The sequence below is a fragment of the Actinia tenebrosa genome, unplaced genomic scaffold (genome assembly GCF_029948245.1).
Source record: "Actinia tenebrosa isolate PJP-AT-01 unplaced genomic scaffold, QUT_ActTen_1.0 PGA_scaffold9__36_contigs__length_13948895, whole genome shotgun sequence".
Taxonomy (NCBI): domain Eukaryota; kingdom Metazoa; phylum Cnidaria; class Anthozoa; order Actiniaria; family Actiniidae; genus Actinia; species Actinia tenebrosa.
The window spans coordinates 9631506-9653547 of record NW_028292586.1 but is presented as its reverse complement, the minus strand read 5'-3'; the positions used below and the strand labels follow the sequence as shown (position 1 = coordinate 9653547).

General features: G+C 36.6%; 2 protein-coding genes across 2 annotated transcripts in view; one reads left to right on the top strand and one right to left on the bottom strand.

The window, feature by feature from the left end:
- Positions 1-1318: 1318 nt before the first annotated feature.
- Positions 1319-22042, bottom strand: part of LOC116303052 (uncharacterized) — a 38280-nt gene continuing 17556 nt past the window's right edge. Inside the window, exons 7-14 of the mRNA XM_031712498.2 lie at positions 11314-11422; positions 11054-11154; positions 9524-9612; positions 8712-8731; positions 8514-8609; positions 7130-7361; positions 5394-5473; positions 1319-4346 (exon numbers count right to left, since the gene is read on the bottom strand). Coding sequence (XP_031568358.1) covers positions 4182-4346; positions 5394-5473; positions 7130-7361; positions 8514-8609; positions 8712-8731; positions 9524-9612; positions 11054-11154; positions 11314-11422 — 892 coding nt within the window. The 3' untranslated portion in view covers positions 1319-4181. The remainder of the gene's footprint in view (positions 4347-5393; positions 5474-7129; positions 7362-8513; positions 8610-8711; positions 8732-9523; positions 9613-11053; positions 11155-11313; positions 11423-22042) is intronic.
- Positions 17953-19945, top strand: LOC148904751 (uncharacterized). Its single transcript, XM_089024935.1, has 3 exons — positions 17953-18373; positions 18470-18566; positions 18856-19945. The coding sequence occupies exons 1-3, from the start codon at positions 17953-17955 to the stop codon at positions 19943-19945; spliced, it is 1608 nt and encodes a 535-aa protein (XP_088881061.1).

The window sequence follows — 22042 nt, the reverse complement described above, 5'->3', positions numbered from 1 at the left end:
TTCCAATTTGTACTTTGTGTATTTCTTTGTTATTTTATCGAATTTTGAAGGGAATCCTGTACTAAATCGACATTTCAGAACCTCACACTCAGTAGTAGATTGCTCTAATTGCTTATCCCTTATTTTGCTCTTTGTGACTTTCCGACCTTTGTATTAGAACGAATTCTTCCAAAATACAGAGTCCGGCTTTAGTTCTTTAATATGCCTGGAGAGTGCTTTTTCAATGAATCTTTTGACCTATGATTCTTCAAATTGGTAAAAATAATGTATGATTGTATGTATTTTTCTGTTTGCTTATTTCAAATAAAGATTTGACTCTTCAATAATAAAAATGATAATTATTCAGGGATGCACATATCTCCATACAGCTTTCAAACTCTAGTTTAGTTAAGCTATGTGCAAGTGTGTGCATGGTCAGTACTAGACATCATCCCACAACAGATTCAGACTCAATGATTCAGAGCACTGGATTTATTATAGACCATTAGTAGGTTTAGATTAATATCTGATAGTCCATTCAGTAAGTACATCTCACAGGATGAGTAAACTGTACTTCCCTTCAAAGGTACAAATATTGTGGCAGTACCCTACCCATTGTTTTTTCAGCCTTCTTTGGTGGCAGACCTTCAGGCAGAATATAGACCTTTAGCATGACATTATCATAGGTACCACAAAGCACAAACTTTTCCATCAAACTTTCTACATTTAGCAAGGCACCATAATGAAGTTAATTAACCTAATTAGGTTTAGATTAATATCTGATAATTGAGTGAGTAAGTATATTTCAGTAAGTAAACTGTGCTCCCCTTCAAAGGAACAAATATTGTGATCCTACCCATTTTTGCAGCCTTCTTTGGGCAGCATAGAGACCTTTAGCATGACATTGTTGTAGGTTCCACCAACCTCAAACTGCAGTTCAACACCAGGCATTTGCTGTCAAACTTTCTACATTTAGCAAGGCATCATAATGAAGTTGATTGTTGCTGGAAGAGTTGCCATATTGAATTTCGTTGATGCTGAGTGTTTTTCCTTGTTTGCAGGTGTGATTCTGGGTTTGATTCCTAGCAGTTAGCAGTAAACATGATGCCAAAAGTCATTTAAATAAATAATGAACCATCTGTTTTGGCTGTGTAAAAGCTTGATGAGCTAAGCTTCCTCGTATATATATTATATTCCTCCAAGAGTAACGCCCACGAGCCACTATATTATCACTAGAGGGGAACTCAACCTTGATTTTTCATGCAATAAATTTTATAGATGATTGAACCAGTAACTAGCAATTAACTGAGTTTTTTTTTGATAACAAGAAAGACAAAAAAATATTTAAAAAATTTTATTTCACTCGCATTGTATTATGTTCAGTCTATTTTACATTTGTTAACTATAGTATTATATCAATAGTTAGAGCACTTTCATGTTCGAGTGACCCAGTCACTCAATAATATGTAAGCACATTTTCATGTGCCTCAGTTTGCATCCATCAAACTCACAAACTAAATGTATGTATTTTCAAGCTAAAATTCATGCATGTAGCTGATGTCACACAAACTTGAGATTAAGTGCTTTAAAGGCCAAGAGGTAATTAATTATTGTCTAAATATGGGCTGTCAATACAAGACTTTCTGACTAAAAGATTTTGCGATAAAATTAGCTTAAAAAGTCAAATCATTTCATAAAAAAATATTTTCTTTGTAAACGCTCCATAGCAAAGTTTCAACTTCACCGGTATTTGGCAGCTATTACTTGTATGTATCAATCAGTCAGTCAGTCAGTCAAAAATTAAATTAACAAAAAGATACAGGTCATTAAAAAAGGAGAAAAGTCAAAGTGAATCTGCCTTCCTACTCTTAATTTCATTGCCCCTTGAGAAAGGTGCTAAGTATTTGATGCTATAATGCCTTATTCATATGACATTTAGGTCAGAACACAGTATTTTAAATCAAAGGCACTGCTGAGAAAATTAATTTGAAAGACCCAAGGCTGCCACACCCAGACATTATGCCAATGGTGCAGACATCTTATAATTGAGTCAATTTTTTGTCGTCAAGCTATTTTTCTCAGAAAAGAAAACACAGCTCCAGGCATGATTTGAACCTGCAACAGAGCTTGGAGTTTTTTTCAAGAAACATCATTGGCTTGATCCTAACAAATATAGGTGGACATAATGTTTATGAATGCTGAAAGTGCAATGTTAATAATTATGCCACCTATTTCAACAATAGTTTTTGTCACTTTTTGTCCAATAGATTTTTTGTTGGCAATCTAAATAACAATCATCCAAAACAAATTTTGTCATCTTACGCCCACCTATTATCGTCTCTAATAAAGTGCTTATTACCCTTCTGACAATATTCACAGTATGATTCTACATGGGGAAAGATTAATCTGGGGAAAAAATATAGTTTGAGTGTGGCTTCTTCAAGTTATAAAGGTTTTTCTATGTCATATGCTAATGCTGTGATGTATGAGGAGTAATCATTTATAATTTTAGATTTTATAGAAATTATGGCAAGTTAGTTTTCGCCTAGAAGACGGTGTTTCAAATAATGACCATAAATGCCTGCTCATACGTCACAGAATAGACCCGTTTCGAATTCCAAATTACCGCTGTGTTTCTTGATTACAGACTCATTTGCACAGGGTTAGCCTCGAGTTTGTGCAGAATATTCACGTGTTGCAGTCAAGGTCCGTCGAGCTTCAAAGTGTTTGTATTGTTGAAGTTGTGCATTCTTTACTTTACCGTTGGTATTTGTGAATATTTAAACACTGATACGAGGCTAACCCTGTGCAAATGAGTCTGTAATTAAGGAACACAGCGGTAACTTGGAATTCGAAACTGGTGTATTAGCATATGACATGGAAAAACCTCTATAACTTCAAGAAGCAGCATGAGTTTTTTTTGGGGTTATTCAACATCTTACCTCATGTAGAATCAATACTTTGAATATTGTCAGAAGGATAATAGGCACTTTAATAACAAGCGCAAAACAGTTTAATGTAGAGCTGCATAGAAGGAGCTACTGCAAACAATTTAACGTATTGCTTACTACTTTTTTCATGTCGGCAGGGAAATTTACTTCCATAAATCAAATAAATTGGTCGGTACCTTTATATTCTCTTATTGGTGGCAGTATATTGCCCTATTTCACTGTTGCGACTGTTGTCATGATCAGCGCGTAGCAGTGAAAAGAGTGGTAAAGTTAGATGCTTCTTTGTAATTCAATTTGCAAACTTCATCTGAAAAAGCCAAGTCTTAAACACAGCGAAAATGAAATCATTAAAGTAAAAAAAATCTGTTGAGTAATTTCGTAAGTTTAGTTATTGGAACACATTTTCAAATTCATAATAGCACACCATAAAGTGCACACAAAAGAAAAAATGCATGAAAAAGTAACTAAGTAATATATTAGACTTTTTTATGAGTTAGTGTTTATGCTATAACATGGGTAGTGGCCCTGTGGGGTTGGGTATGAAGAGATCTGTAAAGATTCCTTCGTGTACCCTTCCCTATTGCCCCAGTCAAACCCCATCCCCTTTGGGCCACTATGCATGCTAAATAATAAACGTTGGAAGGTAACTATGGTGTTTAACTACAGAATACATTTAAGGAAACCCATTACAGTAAATTTGAAAATACAAAAGTAGCTGAAAAGATAAACCAACACAGTTTTAAATGTTTTCAAGATGTAGGAGGGTCAATCCCCTGCGGCAGCGGACAAAAGCAAATTCAGATTTTCTTGAAAGGAGTTATAGGTTACAGGTGGACTATATAAATTATTAAAGGGGGAATATCCAAATTCTAATTCAGATGAAACTGGTTAAAGCTTTTTTCCTGATATTTGGATGGGAAGTATTATATTTTTGTGAATTTTTATAGGAGTCTGTGACGTCAAAGGCTAAGAAAAATTTCAAATAATATGCTATTCATCCCACTATTACTAAAAGACAGCACATGTCAAGCAGGTTTAATATTACATTACTGAATATTACTTACTGGCTGAAGAAATCCAGTTAACACTACAACCTAGAATAACCTTTAGTCAGTAAATTTTATATCATGTTCTTCAGCATTTGAAACCATTGCCCAAGATCAACAGTGATCCTTAGGGCCTTAAACAGCCAGTAGTTGAGCATCTATATTACTCATAAAGATTACTTCCAGAATAAATAGCTGCTCAAAATTACTTATGATTATAACGATCGATGTTACCAGGTAGAGAAGATCGTTGATCATCCATTCTGTTCGACTGAAGTCTCAGTATAAGACCAAAGAAATCCTCATCTGGAACTGTAGGGGCTTGTCTGTGAAGAGGTGGTTCGCTACGTTGGTCTTCTATGCGATGTGCCTGGAAACAATAAAGATCATTAAATCAGTTAGCAAAACCAAACTACTGTATTACGAAGTTTAAAAAGCTGGCATAACTGCTGAAAATACTTTTCCCCAAACATTCAATGCATTGTGCATAATAATAGGGCATAGCGCCATTTTTCTTTACTTACGACGCTTAAAAAAACAGAACCTGATATTTTAGGGTATGGTAGTCTTTCCGTAGAACAATTTTTCATTGGAAACGATGTTCTGTATTCTTTTTTTCGCAAGAACGGCTTTTTATATGTAGATGATGCCAAATTGCTAGGTCTAACTATAAGTAACAACCTTAGTTGGAATTCTCACGTCAATGAAGTTGTAAAAAAAGCATCCAAAAAGCTCTACTTTCTAGTCCAATTTAAAATGGCAAAGGCGACAACAACTGACTCATTATTGTTTTACGAAACTTGTATTAGATCTGCTATTGATTATGCTGTTCCAGTTTCTTCATTGCTCCTTACCTAAATATCTAGTCAATGAACTTGAAAGAATACAGAAAAGGGCAATGTCAATTATCCATCCACATTTAAACTGTAAATCAGCCCTTAGCAGCTCCAATCTATGTACTCTTGAACAACATCACAAGGATCTTTTCATAAAATTATTTAATGACATAAAGGGTGATACTAATCATCTGTGAGTGTATTTTTTAATCACTAAGCCAATGTGTACACACACATATATAATAGATATAATTTTCATAAAGATTTTATAGTATTAATTTATTAGTAATATATAAGAATACATATATAATTTTTATAGTACACACCTCCTTTATTCAATTATTTATTAACTAATTTTAGTATTTGTAATTTACGTAATTCATTGTAAACTACTATGTAAATATTTTAATGAATTTCTATTCTATTCTATTTTCATCATAAAACAGTTTTTACGGGCGATGCGGCTCGTTTAGCCAGAACCAAAGTACAAATGCAGTAGCTGTCTCTTTTGCTGCACTTTTTCTGGCAAGAGTTATAATTAAATTTCCTTGTATTTTGTTTGAGGGATATGTTTGATGTACCTGACTTCGTAGTACGATTTCATACAAATCATCTGAGATGGCTCCTGACGCATCCTTTTTCAATTTAATTACCGGTTTACCTAAGGATCGATATATACATATAAGTAAGAACTAATCATTTCAACAAAGCAGTTGTACAAAATAATGATAATGATAATAACGATAATTATTATATGACCGTGAATCTTAGAGCCTGGACACTAGCAAATCGAGCAATCTGATTGGATAGATCACATCGCGGACCAGTCTAGATTCTCCGGTATTAACCGGTCCGATCGCATATTAATCTTACGGCGAAAACATTTTGTCCTTTTCAATGAAAAGTGGTCATATAATAAAACTCTTATCAACCGAGCTTGGTCGATCTGTACGGGATAATCTTGACCTCGGTCGGGTACAGACCTCGGTCAAGATTATCCCGTACAGACCTCCCGCTCGGTTAATAAGATCTAATTATTAGCATTAGTATTAGTATTAGTATAGGGGATCGCACGATTTCGAGTATAATTTGGAAATTAATAGACTTGAGTAATGTTTTGAAAGTTCTTGTAATTGAACGAGCCTTTAGGCGAATGCAATTAAAGAACTCTCAAAACATTACTCACGTCTATTAATTTCCAAATTGTACCCGAAATCGTGCGATTTCCTATACTTATGTACAGGAAATCATACGATCTTCTCGTACAAATTCGCAAATTATAGGTACGAGTCCATAAAACTTTCGAAATACTAAATAGCACAATTTCATGCAAATTCCATTGTTTTCTATTGTTTAACTAGCACTATTTTGAACTATTTTGTAATTAGTGTTTCACGGATTTACTGTGGTCACTCTACTTCAAACTGATTTTATTGTACTCCTCTTATCCAATCAGAATAGAGTAATTTTGTTGAGCATAAAATAAATAAATAATAAATTAATTATATATAAATACAGTATATATATTAAGCAATTATTCGCCGAAGGCGAAGTGAATATCGGGAAATATTTATCAGGAAATATTCTCCATATTCACTGAGCCTGAGGCGATAATTGTTTTAGCATATACCAACATGTGTACAGAGTAACTTATCTTGATATACAATAATTCAATAAAAACAAGCAAACAGAAATTGCAGTTTGGTGACAAATTCACGCAAACCTTGTAGCAAAACTTTTAGCAAACTCTTAGTACATACTTCGTTGTCTTTTTAGTATTGATAGGAATAGCATTTACTTTCAATTTTTCAATTTCCTCATCGGAAATTGTAGCAAGACGATTGCCGGCAGATGCCTTTTTGTTGCCGGCTCAATATTCCGAGATTCAGAGGTGAATATCGTACATATTCACCTCCAATTAACCAATGAGCGCGCCCGTTCTTAGGAAGTACACAAGTTGGTATATGCTAAATATATATAAATAGATTAATTAAAGTCAAGAACATTCCATAGACGCACATTATCATATGACCGCACTGCTTGCGCGCTATAATAAAATCTTTGGATAAAGTTACGTGATGGGGGAGGGACGGGTTGACAGGCCGGAAAAGCCCGTACTGCTCTCGGCTCGCTCCGTTCGGTCCGTACGGCATGACCTCGAGCCAAATAGTTTCCCGCCCTCCGACTCAGTCAATAAGTACATAGTATGATCCAAGAAATTGTCATCATAATCCGAAGAAAAAGGAGTCTGGTATAAAGAGAAAATTACTTCTTACTTTTAATTCCGTAGTCAATATTTTAGTGCCATCTCACTTACTCTGAGAAGCTGTATCCAAAATATCTTCTGGGTCTCTAAGCTCAAATCTTTGTTCATCCATACGATCTCCTTGTATTCTTGCAACCAATTCTAACAAGTCATCTGCACTTTTACTCTTTGTTTCTATCTCACTAGGAGCATCACATCTTTGCTCATTCATTCGCTGCCCTTGATATCGACTGAGCATGTCAAAGAAATTGTCATCAAGAGAATCACCAATCAGCCCTCTTGCCTAATCCATGAAAAGAATGTTCTATTAGAAACAGCGTAGCAGATACAGACCATAATACGTACTATGATAAAGTCATGGGTCAAAAAACGCCCGTAATAGGCCTATCCCGAATTCGCTTGACTTTTCACGAAACAATGGTTTCAAGTCGAGGTTGAACCAGTTCGTGGTCAGTCGAGCGAATTCGGGATAGGTCTATTGAATAATATAACTCTGATACATATGACATGGATAGATAAGACCAATTAGAGTTTTGACGGGCATGCTAAATTACCAATCAGAACGCTCGTAATATCGTGGCTATGTTATAAATGATGTTAGAAAACTCATTAATAATTCATGAAGAAAACACAATAGAAATCATGACCATGAAGGAGGTTTTATATCTGATATAGATTCGTCTTCATTTGCATAAACTTTAACTTGGATTTTCTCTATCAAACTTGGTTCATTTCGTAAAGAATTCGGTACAGTATGAGAACATACATCTGGAGTTTTTTAAGCCGTTTAATAAACTCGCAGATCGTGTTTTATCGGGTCTAAAACCACTCGGCTACGCCTCGTGTTTTATACCCGATAAAACACTCCTGCTCGTTTATTAAACATTACATAATGATGATAATGATCAAAATCAAAACGTTTTTTTCTACGTGTATTTGATATTTTAAACACGCAAGTTTTCGAGCTCCTTGTTCAATCATCAGCGAGTAAATGAAATTACAAATCTCAAGTCAGTCATGGCAGAAGAAAACGAAACGTGGCAATATACGCTATAGCGTACGCTCGATGCCAACCACTATGCGTGTGCACATAAAATATGATTTGAGTGATGCATCTTGAAGATATCAAGGTTTATAGACTACTTTCAATATGCTAATGAGCGTGTAAACTGAAAAACTTGTAAATTGAAACAATAATTTACAATAACCTTTGGAGTATGAACCTTTATCAAGACAATGTTATACAGGATATGCTTACTCCCTCATAAACGTTTTGGCTATCTTTAAATATAATCAAAGCTAAATTAATCAATTAATTAATTAATCAATCAATCAACCAATCAATCTGGCCATCATGGGAGGGCCTTATGTTTAGAAGTAAAAGAGTTATATCCACCAACAGAAATGTGATCATTTCGAATTTATGTATGCATACCTGATTCGACGAGACTCTAACTTGAACTTGAGCAGCATCAACTGGCCGTGAACTTCCAGCTACAGGACTAGATAGCTTACGACTTCGTTCTTTTCCCTGCACGAAGTTCAGGAAATACAAATGTCATTTTATCTGTCTATCCAAGAGTGTGTTTAATGACCGAAAAATAAAATAAAGCGGATAAAAAAGTGAACATACCTGCCCGTCTTTACGCTTTTCTGAAAATAAAAGTAGCATGCTAGTTAGGGACCTGCCATTATTTATTATTATTATTATTATTATTATTACTACTATTATTAACAACAACAATGGGGTTCATATATAGCGCATTTCACATTGTCTCGATGCGCTTTACATTTATGAGCAGTGGAGGACTTTACGGGCTGCATATTATTGTGCTAGTAGCAGCCGTGCAGTTACAATCATGAGTGATTCGTTAGTACATTAGTGTTATGCCTCCAGACAGGGATAGGCTGTTGAACCGGGAGACAATCCCCTACTCTTACACAAATAATTCAACAGGTTCTTTAATGTTCCTCATTTATCGTAGGTTAGGAAGGGTTGGGAGACAAGGCCTACGGTTTTAAGTCCTTGTCCGAGAGGACTTGAAGGTCTAACCATTTGCAGATGTAATTACAAATGCAGCAGCTTCTCCTTAGTTATTTTAAGACCCTGAGTGTTGGTCCAGCCGAGGCTTGAACCACCACCTCCCACATAACAGACCGACGCACTTACCAACTGAGCTAACCGGGTATTACTAGGGGAAGGGGGCTCACACAAAAATAAGAAAGTAACAACCACTAAGTATTTGATTAGCAGTTAATAATAGTACTGCAGCGAATGATCCCCTAAAATCCACCCCGACCCCCAGGCGATAAGTAATGACCGGCCCTTAAAAGGTACTTAATATTTATAATTACCATTAAATATCTACTTGATAGCCGCACAATATAGACATACAGTAAGAACGTCATAATGATGAGGTAGTGATGTGTGCAAGTGATTTATACCTGAATCATTTTTGCTGTGTTTACGGAACAGTTGTTTAATAGATCCAGGACTCGCGTTTCGTTGATCTGGTTCAGCAACACTGACTTCACTTTAAAGCAAAAAAATATAGGAATATGAAAGAAATCCTTTACAGAGACCACTAGAAGCTCTATTAGTTCAGATGTCTCTTTACTTATTGTATTTTAATTAATAAGACTTTTGTTGTAAGAGGTCGACTGTAGGTGATGGTAGATAGATAGAATCTTTATTGCTCTTTACGTTCGTGATACATATTAAAAAAATTGAAGGTTACTTTATAAATAGAGAAAGGTTACTATGTAGACAATAAGCCTGAGAGCTAGATAAACCGTTAGGTATTCGAGAAAGCTCCCAGTATTTTCTTGTCATTTTGTAGGTTAAGAGTGTAATAAAGTATTTGACATGTATATTAAGAAAAAAAATACTAAAGAACTAATAATATATATAACAAATAAATATAAAAGTAACTACTATAAGGGAAATATTTTACAGTATGTATCAAGTGAAGTTAATAAAGAAAATAACAATGTTGTTTGAGTTATTTAGACCTTTGCTGGTTTAGTAGATAATTTTTAAGTTGCTTTTGAAACGAAATAGTATTCTTACATGTTTTGATATCAATGGGAATACTATTCCACATATCTATTGCCATAAAGGTGGTGGTGATGATAATAGTGGTGAGGATGATGGTGGTGAGATTATGGTGGCGAGATTATTTTGAGGATGATGGTGAGAATGATGATGGTGGGAGTGTTGATGATAATGGTGGTGAGGATAATGGTGAGGATGATGATGCTGGAAGTGGCAGTTATTATGGTGGCGAGGATGATGCTAAGGATGTTGATGGTGGAGGTGGTGGTGATAATGGTGGTGAGGATGATGGTGAGGATAATGATGTGGTGGGAGTGGTGATGAGGATGGTGATAGTGGGAGTGGTGAGGATAATGGTGAGGATGATGATGGTAGAAGAGGTGGTGAGATTATGGCAGTGAGGATGATGGTGAGGATGATGATGGTGGTGATGATGATGGTGTTGAGGATGATGATGGTGGTGGGGATGATGATGATGGTGGTGGTGAGGATAGTGGTGGTGATAATGATGGTGGAAATGGTGATGATGATGGTGGAAGCGGGGATGATAATGGTGGTGGTGATGATGGTGATAATAGTTGTGACGACAATAGTAATGACCCCTCCCCCCCTACCCAATTTAAGTCCACTTACCTTCTAACGAAAATTCCCTCCCGGATGCAACCCCCCTCAATCATAAGCCCCCTCCATTGACGGAGCACCGCCATGCAGCCCCAAAGCATATTGGAATCTACTCAAAGTGTAGTTTCTTTCTGAACACATTTGCGTTCCATAGCTTCTTTAGATATTATTGCGAACTATTAATCTTTTTTAATTGAACACATTTCTATGCTTTTTCCCCCTCCCTTTCGTAATTTCATAAGCCCCTCCCCCCATTAGTTTCTAGTATAAGTATTATACTAAACAAGAATAATTGGTACCTTTCAGCATTGACAGCTGTTTGTTTGTCTTGAATACCTAACAGTGCCTTTAGGTCAGAAATGTTCATCTGTGCTGTAATCTGACCTGTACGATCTCCAACCTGCATATATTAAACGTCACTTTCAGACAATTTAATTCCTTTCACCTCAAAATGACTTTGCCCTTTACCCTCTTTTGTACCCCAGTTACACTGTCCACAACTCAATCTACAGAAGCTTGTTTCTTAGCATGAAAATATTTCGCATACAATTAACCTCACCTCTTTAGAAATATCATAATGTTTTTGTGCATATTCCAAGGCCAACTCATGGTTACCCAAAGCTGTATGTGCGTTGCCTAGACTCCAGCATGCCCGTCCCTCACCAACCCTGTTGGTGTAATAACAAATGGCTTTGCTTGAGTCAACGATAAATGTATACATTCACAGTGATTTCACTTCTTAACAAATATGGAAAACCTCTTATAATTAATATATATTTCTATGGAATCATCAAAACCGCCACCCGGTTAGATCAGTTGGTAAGTGCGTCGGTCTGTTGCGGGAGGTCGTGGTTCAAGCCTCGGCTGGACCAACACTCAGGGTCTTAAAATAACTGAGGAGAAGCTGCTGCCTGTGTACTAATATCTGCAAATGGTTACTCTCGGATAAGGACTTAAAACCGTAGGCCTTGTCTCCCAACCCTTCCTAACCTGCAGTAAAGTGGGGGACATAAAAGAACTTGTTGAATTATTCGAGTAAGAGTAGGGGATTGTCTCCCGGTTCCACAGCCTATCCCTGTCTGGAGGCATAACACTAATGTACTAACAAATCACTCATGATCGTAAGCTGCACGGCTGCTACTAGCCTCCTTCGCAGCCGTTCTTAGGAAACGTTGCGTGACGACCCTAAGAACGGCTGCGAAGGAGGCTAGGCTGCTACTAGCTCGTAAAGTCCTCAGCTGGTCATTAACGTAGAGCGCATTGAGACGTGGTATAAATGTGCTATACAAGAAACTTCCATTATTATCAATATTATCGAAATACTCTTGCTAACAACACAAAACACTGAACAACAAAAATAACATACAATACGATACAATTATTAACCCAGAGAGTCATCTAACACGTGGCCCTCTCACTACTGAAACAATTCAAAAATATAAGAAATTATAAGTGCAAAAATTACATCATATTACTGAAAATTTAAATAAATTAACAATCGTAATCAAATGGAAAAGAAAAATTGACAAAATTTATAAAGTGCTGAAGGAACGAAGTTTTTTGCGACACTCTAAACAGAATAATTCTTCTAAGTACGAGACACTTGAAGATAACTTAAGAAATAAATGAAGGATTTTAGACTTGAAATTGGACAGATTAGATGAAAGAGAGTAAGAGGGATTAGGATGACAGAGTAGATGTTTCAAATCAGAATCAAGACCGTTGAATAGTAAAATTGAACTATAAGCAAATGTACGTTTTCCAGATTTGGTACGGAGGATGCAAAACATGAAGATTAGTCTTAGAAGCTCTATTAGTTACACCAGAGGAGCGAAGAGTAGCCAGAAAATTGAAGCTGCTATAAAGAGAAGTGGGTGAATTGGGGTTGTTCACGATATTAAATAGAACAACAAGCTTCCTAAGGTTAATAAGAAGTGAGAGGCTGTTGTAATAGGGTGTAGTAATAGTCAAAGCATGCATGTCCAATACACACGAAATGAGACGAATCGTCATTTCGTGAAAGAACACAGGAAGCCCATTTCAGTGATTCACAACTAGAGTTGGTCTAGCATTGGGCTTCTTGTGGTATCGACAACGCGTCTTACCGGAAGTCATTTCGTTAATATGCAAATCAACAGGAATGCAACTTAACGTTTACATTGGGTTTCCTTTAATCCAATCAGGACAATGATTTTATTTCCTGAGAAACCAATCAGTTGTACAAATCAAACACCAGTTAGGAGTTATGCATCTTATATATTTCAGGCGATACTAGCCGAGATACTATGAGGAAATACCGTATACTAACATCACCAATACTAATCGTTGTATTGAAAATCAATGAACATTTTGTAATTAAAGTTGTTAAAAGGTTTTATCAAATACACATCAAAACTTCCGTCCAAACTGCCAGTCATTCTCAGTCTGACAATTAGCTCAATCAGTATTTGGAAGTAAATAATATTAAAAATACATATGTAGATTTCAATCTGCCACAAATTATCTGTTATAATGATAGGCTTTATTTCCAGAGAGTAAACACATAACAGTAGTTAAGCTCTGTGGTCCTCAGCTACGCCTCGTGTTTTATACCCGATAAAACACTCCTGCTCGTTTATTAAACAGTACATATCTAACTAAATTTAAAATATCTGGAAAAAATTTTAAATACATAAATTATATATACACTACTATATTACTTATACGAATACATACTAACTAAACACTAATATCAATATCAATATAAATCTAGAATATCATATCAAATATTCAAATGTTCAAACTGATCAAATGTTGACTTTTTGTTGTTACTTTTTACTGACATGTAGTATGACCAAATAGTATCAATATTCTCCATTTCTGTTGAAGAAAGGTTTTTTCGCATAACACCTTGTTAAAAGAATGACAGCTAAATAACGGTGCAATTAGTAAATTTTGACGAAAATAATTGAAAGGATTACAATAATACTGCAAGGGAAAATCATTAAAAGCGATCCCTCTTCCTGCTTTCCAGAGATGGATCAAAATTTACAATATTTGATATTTTAGGATCGTGTCTTCATATAGACGGTAAACTGATCGATGAATCAGTGTCACCTTACCTTTAAGGGAAAATATCTTGACGAGAGATAACGTGTTTCGCAAAGACAACTTCTTGTCCGTGCGATTCAAAAATAACCGCATTGAACGATGCTGGAACCACGGTTTTGCCGCAAGGCTACATCTACAAAATGACTTCCAAACGTCGCGGAAGCAAAAGCACATTCGAAAGGGCTGTACAGGAAAACATCAATATAACTGGGTTTCAAATTTTTATGGGAACCAGGCTTTTTTAATAGTTAGAAAGAAAAAATTCTGAGACAAAGGCAAAGCTTAAAGTTTGTGGACAACGGACTTTGCTGCGAACCCTTCTAAAGCGACAGTCTACTAATTCGATTGATCATGCACGACACGATCTCAAGTCTAACTAATTCAGGTGAATAACTTGCTAATTAGTTGCCAGAATATCATTAGATCAATTAATATTTTTCTCTAAACACTGCGTAGTTCATTTATTTTGAACACAAACGATATTATTATGCTAAGTGAGAAAAGAGGCTTCAAGTAAAACACTAGCTTCCAGAATCCACCTCAGACCGCGCTTTCGCGCCCTACTGCACAATTGTTTTCCAACCAGAGTACATGTCGTTTTAAAACAGTACTAACAAGATATCCTATACCAAGAAAATATGACAAATAAACCGGTAAAGGAGGAAAACACCTGCTGACAAGTGATTTATGCAACATTTTACATATTACTAAGCCTAGCAAATAATATGTAATCCAATGGCAATGACAATACACAAATTATCTTGTTCTGCAAGTTCAAACAACTTAAAAAATGACTTTTTTCAAATGCACTATTATAGAATAATAATCATATATGTCTTGGGACATCTTGACAACATTAATCAAGTAGTAACGCACGTTCTGTTCTTGTCGTTTTTTCGTTCAGTATGAAATTTAAACCACAAGTTGATTGATACTGCGGTCATCAAATTGTGACTCGCTCCCTTTTGCTGATTGTCATATGATACCAAAACACGAGAACCCTTTATTTTCTATCAAGAGGAATGAAATCACAATGAAAAGCAAATATATATACATCCTTAGTTGACTGATCATAAATTTGTAATATTTTTTCAATTAAAGTTTATTAACACAGCGTACTCGATATATTATAAAATAATGAAGAAAACAATAAACTATCCTTTTGATTTAACTTTAAAGAATCCGGAGCCCGCTGATTAAATTTCTAGCAGAGGTCATAGCGTTTATTGATTTCATTGAATAAGTATAATAAGTATAATATAATAACACCAATTATATAAGAACCCTTTTAGGCTAACTTGGAAAAATGCAGGTTCATATTATATGCGGTATTTTACTGTACAGCAATCAATTATTCCGAAATTCTGGTGGCGCAAGAAAGTATTTTCTTATTGTTCTGATCTGAAGTGCTAAAAAGGTTCAAGTCTAGCATGACATTGATTTGTATACACCGGTTCTCAACAATATAAGTATAAAAAACGCAGTGTAAAATACGCAGCCGTAGCAAACTGGAACTGTTCCTCTTGAAATCAAAAATAGTTTATCGCTTAAAAGTTTCCGTACAAATTTCAAAAAATACCTCATATCTCAGTAAACTACAAGTTCTTATATTCACTCGTAAATGTAAATCTTTACCGTAACTGTTTTCACCATAAAAATGCTTGATTTCTATTTTACTATTTTATTGTAAGTATAATATTCCGCCATTCACTATTTCTTTAAAATTGTTTACATTGGTGCAGGATCTTTCTTACTTAACCCCTTTTGGGTTGTTCCTCCTACACCTTTCCACTCCTTTCTTAAGTTCTATTTGTAATTCTTTGTTTTTTCGTGTGTGGAAAAATAAAAACCTTTGAAACTTTTGATAAGTAAGTACGGCAGTAAAGCGTTTCTTGGATTATCAGAAGCATTAAGGATTTTGCCCTGATTGATATTCAACCCACTCGGATTTATCAAATTATCTTAAATAAAAAATATCAAAACGAGAATCGTAAAACCAAGATTCTGGATTTAGGTTTTCATTAATGATATCGAAATGGCAAATAGAAGAATGTTAAGAGTGCATGTCAGTAAAAATCGAACAAGAAGCGGCCACGGTTGAAAAATCGATTTTGCTCAAATTTTGTCCAGATGTACTTTATTATATCACAAAATGCACTGCATAGTTTTTTAAGGAAAAAATATTTTTATTTTTGAGAAAATGCCGTTTTAAAAAGCCCTCCCGAAATCGCCATTTTAGCGGCCAAAATTTGCGTTGAGTTTACCGACCGAGTTCGGTACAAAAATCGATTCTAATCAACTTAAAATCCCTAAAACCGTGTTCTATGCTATATAAATATCCGGTTACGTGACTTACAGGAAATTTGAGTTACTTTTTGTGACATAAATAATCTTAGTTTTAAGACTCGTGATTCTAGGTGATTGACGATATCCCCCAAACAAAATCGATTTTCACCATGCGATAAAGCTCCAAATCCAACAAGCTTCCGAGGGTTAGTTCTTTAAGAAACAAGCTTTCAATCGATGTAAACATTTCTTTGGGCAAACAAATATTTGTTACGCGACAGGTCATTCAAATCTTCAATTTTTGACCTTTCGAAGTCATACGCCATAATTTCCCATCACTCACAAAATCAAAGAATCTCGCCTGGCTAATCTCTTATTCTTACTGTTTTACCTTTACAGGCCAAAAAATACACTTGTTATAGCATTTCTTACCTTTTTAAGGCGAAAATGTGGTCTATTAACCTCGGTATTCGTTATAATGGTATCACAAGTCTTGACCATTATCTGTCAGTTGATACCTTCCGTTTACTATCCAATATGTCAACGGTTCAGCGCTTACTAAACGGCGTTTAAAACCCTTGTCGAACAGTCAAGATTGTTTTCCTTTTTATCTGAAGTTCTACGATATCATAATATATCAATATGATTTCAAAATTTATGGTACAGCTGAATTTCCGTATCGAATTTAGAGTACGTAAATAAATGGCCTGGGATTATATGCTAATCATAGACTACGACTTTCTAGGGTAGGGACGGTATGTCCCATTTGCCTTTCTCTGACATCCCAGCGCTTACTAAAAGTGATTTAAAGCCTCTGATTAACTGTTAGATCGGTCGATGTTGTTAATATACCCCAATGATATATATCGTTTGCTGGATATCGTCATCATCAGGAACATATCAAACTTTCCACATAGAAAAGTTGTCCTTCCGCTCGAGACGTTTCTTTTACCATATAAGGAATGTACTTACCATATTTGGAAATTGGAATATACTTTTCTTCACTAAATAGGCGAATTTCTGGCTCAAAACTGCTCAAAATTACAGTAAATCGAGTGAAAACATCACTAACTAGACAGCCATCTTGGTGTTGGCCGAAAAAGGACTGGAAATGTGTAGGGGAGGGGAGCGTGGTTTGTCACCACAGGAAGCCCGCGAACGACAACAATTGTTTGATATGCTGTAAAATAATATAATTTGCGTTTCTGTACTACACAGGGAGCCCGATTCCCTGGGAATCAAATGCTTTTACAATACAATACGATACAATACATCTTTATTCACATTTCCTTTTGTGTTACATTACATTAAATTATATATTTAGATCATTGAAAAGAAAATACTTATTTGGTCAAATAAATAAAGCTAAATATGAAGTTGTAATGAGAGGAAATGCCTGGAGCCTAAATAAACCATATAGTTTCCTAGTTAGACCCTAGTCATGTTTTGTGTCAGTTTGATGTAGGCAATAAACACGAGGAAACAAAATTAAATAATATACAAACAGTAGACAGACAACGACAAAAAGATCGATTAGTGATGTGACATGCATTTACAACTGAGTTGGGTATTACATATCGCGATCGAAAGATAAACAAAGCTGAAATCGGTTTTAGATATTCTACGAACTCAAACATTTCAACAGCTTGTCGTGAAATTGCTTTTTACTGCCGTCAGTGAAGAACATAAAAGGTACCGCCTGACTTTTTTTGATTGAAGGCAGCAGGAAAAAAAAAAAAAAAAAATTCCAGCTTGTGTTCATTGACTATCGAAAACCGCAGTTATTAATTAGCGATGGTTTAGTGCAGATATTGTAAAGAAAATGGAAGCTGCGTGTTGTTCGTTTAGGTCTATCGTCGGTAGTTCTTGTGGTTTTGATGCCAAAGATCGAAAGCGCCAAACCCAAATTGTACCATTGTTGTCCTGTACAAAAGATATCGCAAGACACTTGTCCACCCTGAGTTTTTCAGGTCCTGAAAATGAGATAGATCTGATATTGTCTAGAGTAGCATTGTATGACAAGTCGAAGGAGAGCATCAAATCGATGACCATCTGCCCTTATCATCGCGCGACGCTTGGGATAAGCTGGACCAGAGGAGGAGGTACAATATGTAGAGTTCCGCAGGAGATTTCAGACCATGGAAAGGGTAAAGGAACCTGGCCTAAAGGTGATCGAGGTTTAGGCAAGCAAGAATCATCTATTATATTACGCAATACTGGCGTGTTTGTCGCTCCTGGATCAGGTAAGTTTTTTTCAAAGAACATATATAACTAGTGACTGTTCATAAGTTGCTCAGTACTGTCTCTTTACGTTAATATATACATCGATATTATTTCAGGTATTTGCAAGAAATGCCGATATCTGATTAAAACAATGGAAAGTAAAGATTCCTCAAAGTCAGATGTCATAGCTATGGGTGAACAGATGAAAGAGTTGTAAGACAATTTGTCATGCGATTATCATTTACACGTACATACTGCCAGGTAAAGAAGTGAGGTCATTTGAAGGTGCTTGAAGTAATTATTTACAAGTGCGGTATTTTACGGATCAGTCGTCATTCTTCACATTTTTTTATCAGTACCAAGACTACACGCTTAAGATATATTTCATATGCAGGTACTTACGCTTTAGCTATTTAGAATTTTTCTTATTCATCTTATGAAACTGATGCCATGGCACAGGAAGCCCACCCAAACGACAAGAAAAGCTACACAAATTTTAAAGAATCAATCCCCTCCTACTCACACAAACTTTAACATTTAGAACATTTACTTTACAGGAAGACGATGAGGTAACCCTTAAAGCCAGCGCACAAAGTCCAGCTTTTCAGAGCCCACCAAATACTACTATACCTGAAACACCATGCACAGCCTATGAACCCCCAGGACGCTCGCTATCAACAGAAACGGAGGACAAAGACAACTCAGAGCCAATGTCAAGAGAACTGCTAAATTCATTTTTAGCCGCAAGGGACATAAGTCCTATTAGAAACCAGCTGACTACACCATGGGATGAAGCTTCGCAAAGAACTAAGCGACGCTATTCGCGTAAAGCAAAGCAGGTTGTCTTTGCAGCTTTAGAAGAGATTGCGCCTGAAAGCTCAGAAATGTTGTTCAGTGTATTACAGTCATCTGGGCAAAAGGATGAGAACGTTGATAAATCGCTGATGGAGGCTCTTGTTGAATGTTTCAATAACGCAAGTCATTGGAGCACAAGAAGGCAGATCTTGTCGATAATGGCAGATAAGATGCCCTATTCAGCGTTGAAAAACTGGATTCCCGATCTCTCCAGATACAGGTTTAATGTGGCCCGCCACCACGCATTGCTTCATGGAAGAGGTACTCCCGTTACCATTACAAAGAGCCCCCGTATTTATGTGTCAACTGAGAAACTTAACCACTTTTTGACTTTTATCACAAGTGGTCAAGTGATCCAAGATTTGCCGTTTGGAGAAAAGACATTGAAGTTATCTAGCAATACAAAGATCACAGTCCCAAATGTTGTAAGGACATTAATACCTGAACAGGTGGTGCAGCAATACACTACCTATTGTCAAGAAACCTGTTTTGAACCAATAAGCCGTAGCAGTTTATGTAGAGTGTTGAGTGTATGTAGTGCTTCCGTAAGGAAGTCACTACAAGGACTTGACTATTTTTCTGCCGATGGTGCTCAAGCCTTTGATGAAATGGAGGAAGTAGTTCAAAAGCTTGGAGATGAGTACGGAAAAGGTCATTCCTGGGCAAAGAATCAAATCAATAAATTGAAAATTGCAAAGCGCTATTTGAAAAGTGATTACAAGGTATGTAAATCATAGGCGGGTCCAGGATTTTGGTTGATGTTAAAACGATAACATCAAATCTTTGATATTTGCAGGTTCATGTGTCAAAAAGCTCACGAGTCCCCGACCACTGTAGAGCGCACGCTCTCAGTCATGAAAGTGATTCGGATTTCACCACTAAATGTGACCATCAGCACGACCTAAAATGTGACCGGTGTGAGCTGATTCCATCTGTGTTTGATGAAGTTCATTCGGCTTTGGAGGATCTGGCCATTGACAATGAAGAGAAGAAAGAGATGATGTATGTCATCACCCAATCAAAGAAAAATATCCAAGCCTGGAAAGCCCACCTGCTGCGTGCTATCAATCAAGATGAAGCCCGGTTGAACGTTCTTCAGAGTCTGGGTCCAACCTCAGTACATGTAGTATTAGACTGGGCTATGAAGTTTCTCCCAAGGAAATACCGTGAAAGCCAATCTGATTGGTATGGAAAGAAAGGTATTTCTTGGCACATTGCAGTAGCTACAACAAAAAGAGAAGGTCAGTTGGAAATGTTGACATTCGTCCATGTTTTCAAAAGCTGTACCCAGGACAGCTATTCAGTAATGGCTATCATTGATGATGTTGTGGGGCAACTGAAAACTGAAAGGCCTGAGCTCGAGGAGGTATTTCTAAGGCAGGACAATGCCGGCTGTTACCACAGCGCATTCAACTTACTGGCCATGAAAGAAATAGCCAAAAACCACAAAGTTAAATTAAGGGTCGATTTTTCAGACCCTCAGGGCGGTAAAGGGTCATGTGACCGAAAAGCTGCCACCATAAAGAACCACATCAAGGCATACTTGAACTCTGGAAAAGATGTCGAAACAGCAGAACAGATGAAAATAGCCATCGAATCATTGAGTGGTGTCAATGGAGTAAGAGCTATGCTATGCGATCCCCCTTCAATCCCAAATTTAGTGCCTTTGAAATGGGATGGAGTTAGCTTCATCAACAACATCTCCTACAATAAGAATGGCATGAAAGTATGGAGAGAGTATGGCATTGGCGAGGGTAAGACCTTGAAATGGAGTGCATTTAGCCTGCCAAAAAGTATTCTTTTGCCAAAACTAAGCGTCATTAAAGAAGCTACTCCCCCTAAAGCCACTTTTACAGAGGTAACTGCAAGAAAGAGACCAGCAGCAAAATCTAAAAGTATCGAGACCCAGCCTACGCATACGGATGCTGAAAGCTCCAGCTCAGAAGATGAAGAGCAAACGACAAAGCTGTTTCCATGTCCCGACGACGGCTGCATTAAATCGTTCCAGCGTTTTTCATCTCTTCAACGCCATCTTGACGTCGGTAAGCATAAATATGTAATGGAAAGCGAAACACTTCTAGACAAGGCGATGCTGTCATACGCCGTAAAACTTGACCAAGGAGATGCGTCATTGGAGAACCAGCCACTTGAAGAACCAAGTACTTCCCGCACATTGGCATATGGCGATGCTCTATCAAAAGGCTGGGCATTGAAGTCATCCACTGTCCAAAGGAAACGCTTGAACAAAGCTCAAAAGGACTATCTTACCAAGATGTTCGATCTTGGAGAGCAGACAGGGCACAAAGTGGATGCTAACACCGTATCTAATTCTATGAGAAAGGCAAGAAACCTTGATGGCTCTTTTATGTTTAATTCAAGTGAGTACCTCACACCAAAGCAGATAAAAAGTTTTTTCTCACGTCTTGCTAAGAAAAGAAGGGAGGTTAAAGTGGATGACGTGGACTTAGAAGACGAGATGGAGGAAGATGAGGAGGCAAGGCTCGACGAGGAAGAGTTTGAAGAGCTTGCACACAACATAATTAAGGAAATCGGACTCGGTCATCCCATCATGTTTGAAGCTCACAATCTCTGCGAACTAGCTACAAGCTCGAAGCTTTCAAAGTTCTCCATAGCAATGCTGCAAGAAATATGCACTTTTTATGAGCAGGATACCTCTTCAATCAAGGGAACAAGAAAACAGCAATATGTTGATTTGCTTATGGAGTTAATTGGCAATTGCAGCCGTAAAAGGTAGTTATTTCTTTGATCTGTCTTATTGTTTGTTTATAATCATCATCATCATCATCATCATCATTATTATTTCATAGCTTAAC

Bases quoted from the DNA above. Each gene is read 5' to 3' on its own strand.
- LOC148904751 (XM_089024935.1), top strand. From the start codon at position 17,953: ATGGAAGCTGCGTGTTGTTCGTTTAGGTCTATCGTCGGTAGTTCTTGT. The intron at 18,374-18,469 runs GTAAGTTTTTTT...ATATTATTTCAG, and splicing joins GTTTGTCGCTCCTGGATCAG to GTATTTGCAAGAAATGCCGA. The intron at 18,567-18,855 runs GTAAGACAATTT...CAAATTTTAAAG, and splicing joins GGTGAACAGATGAAAGAGTT to AATCAATCCCCTCCTACTCA.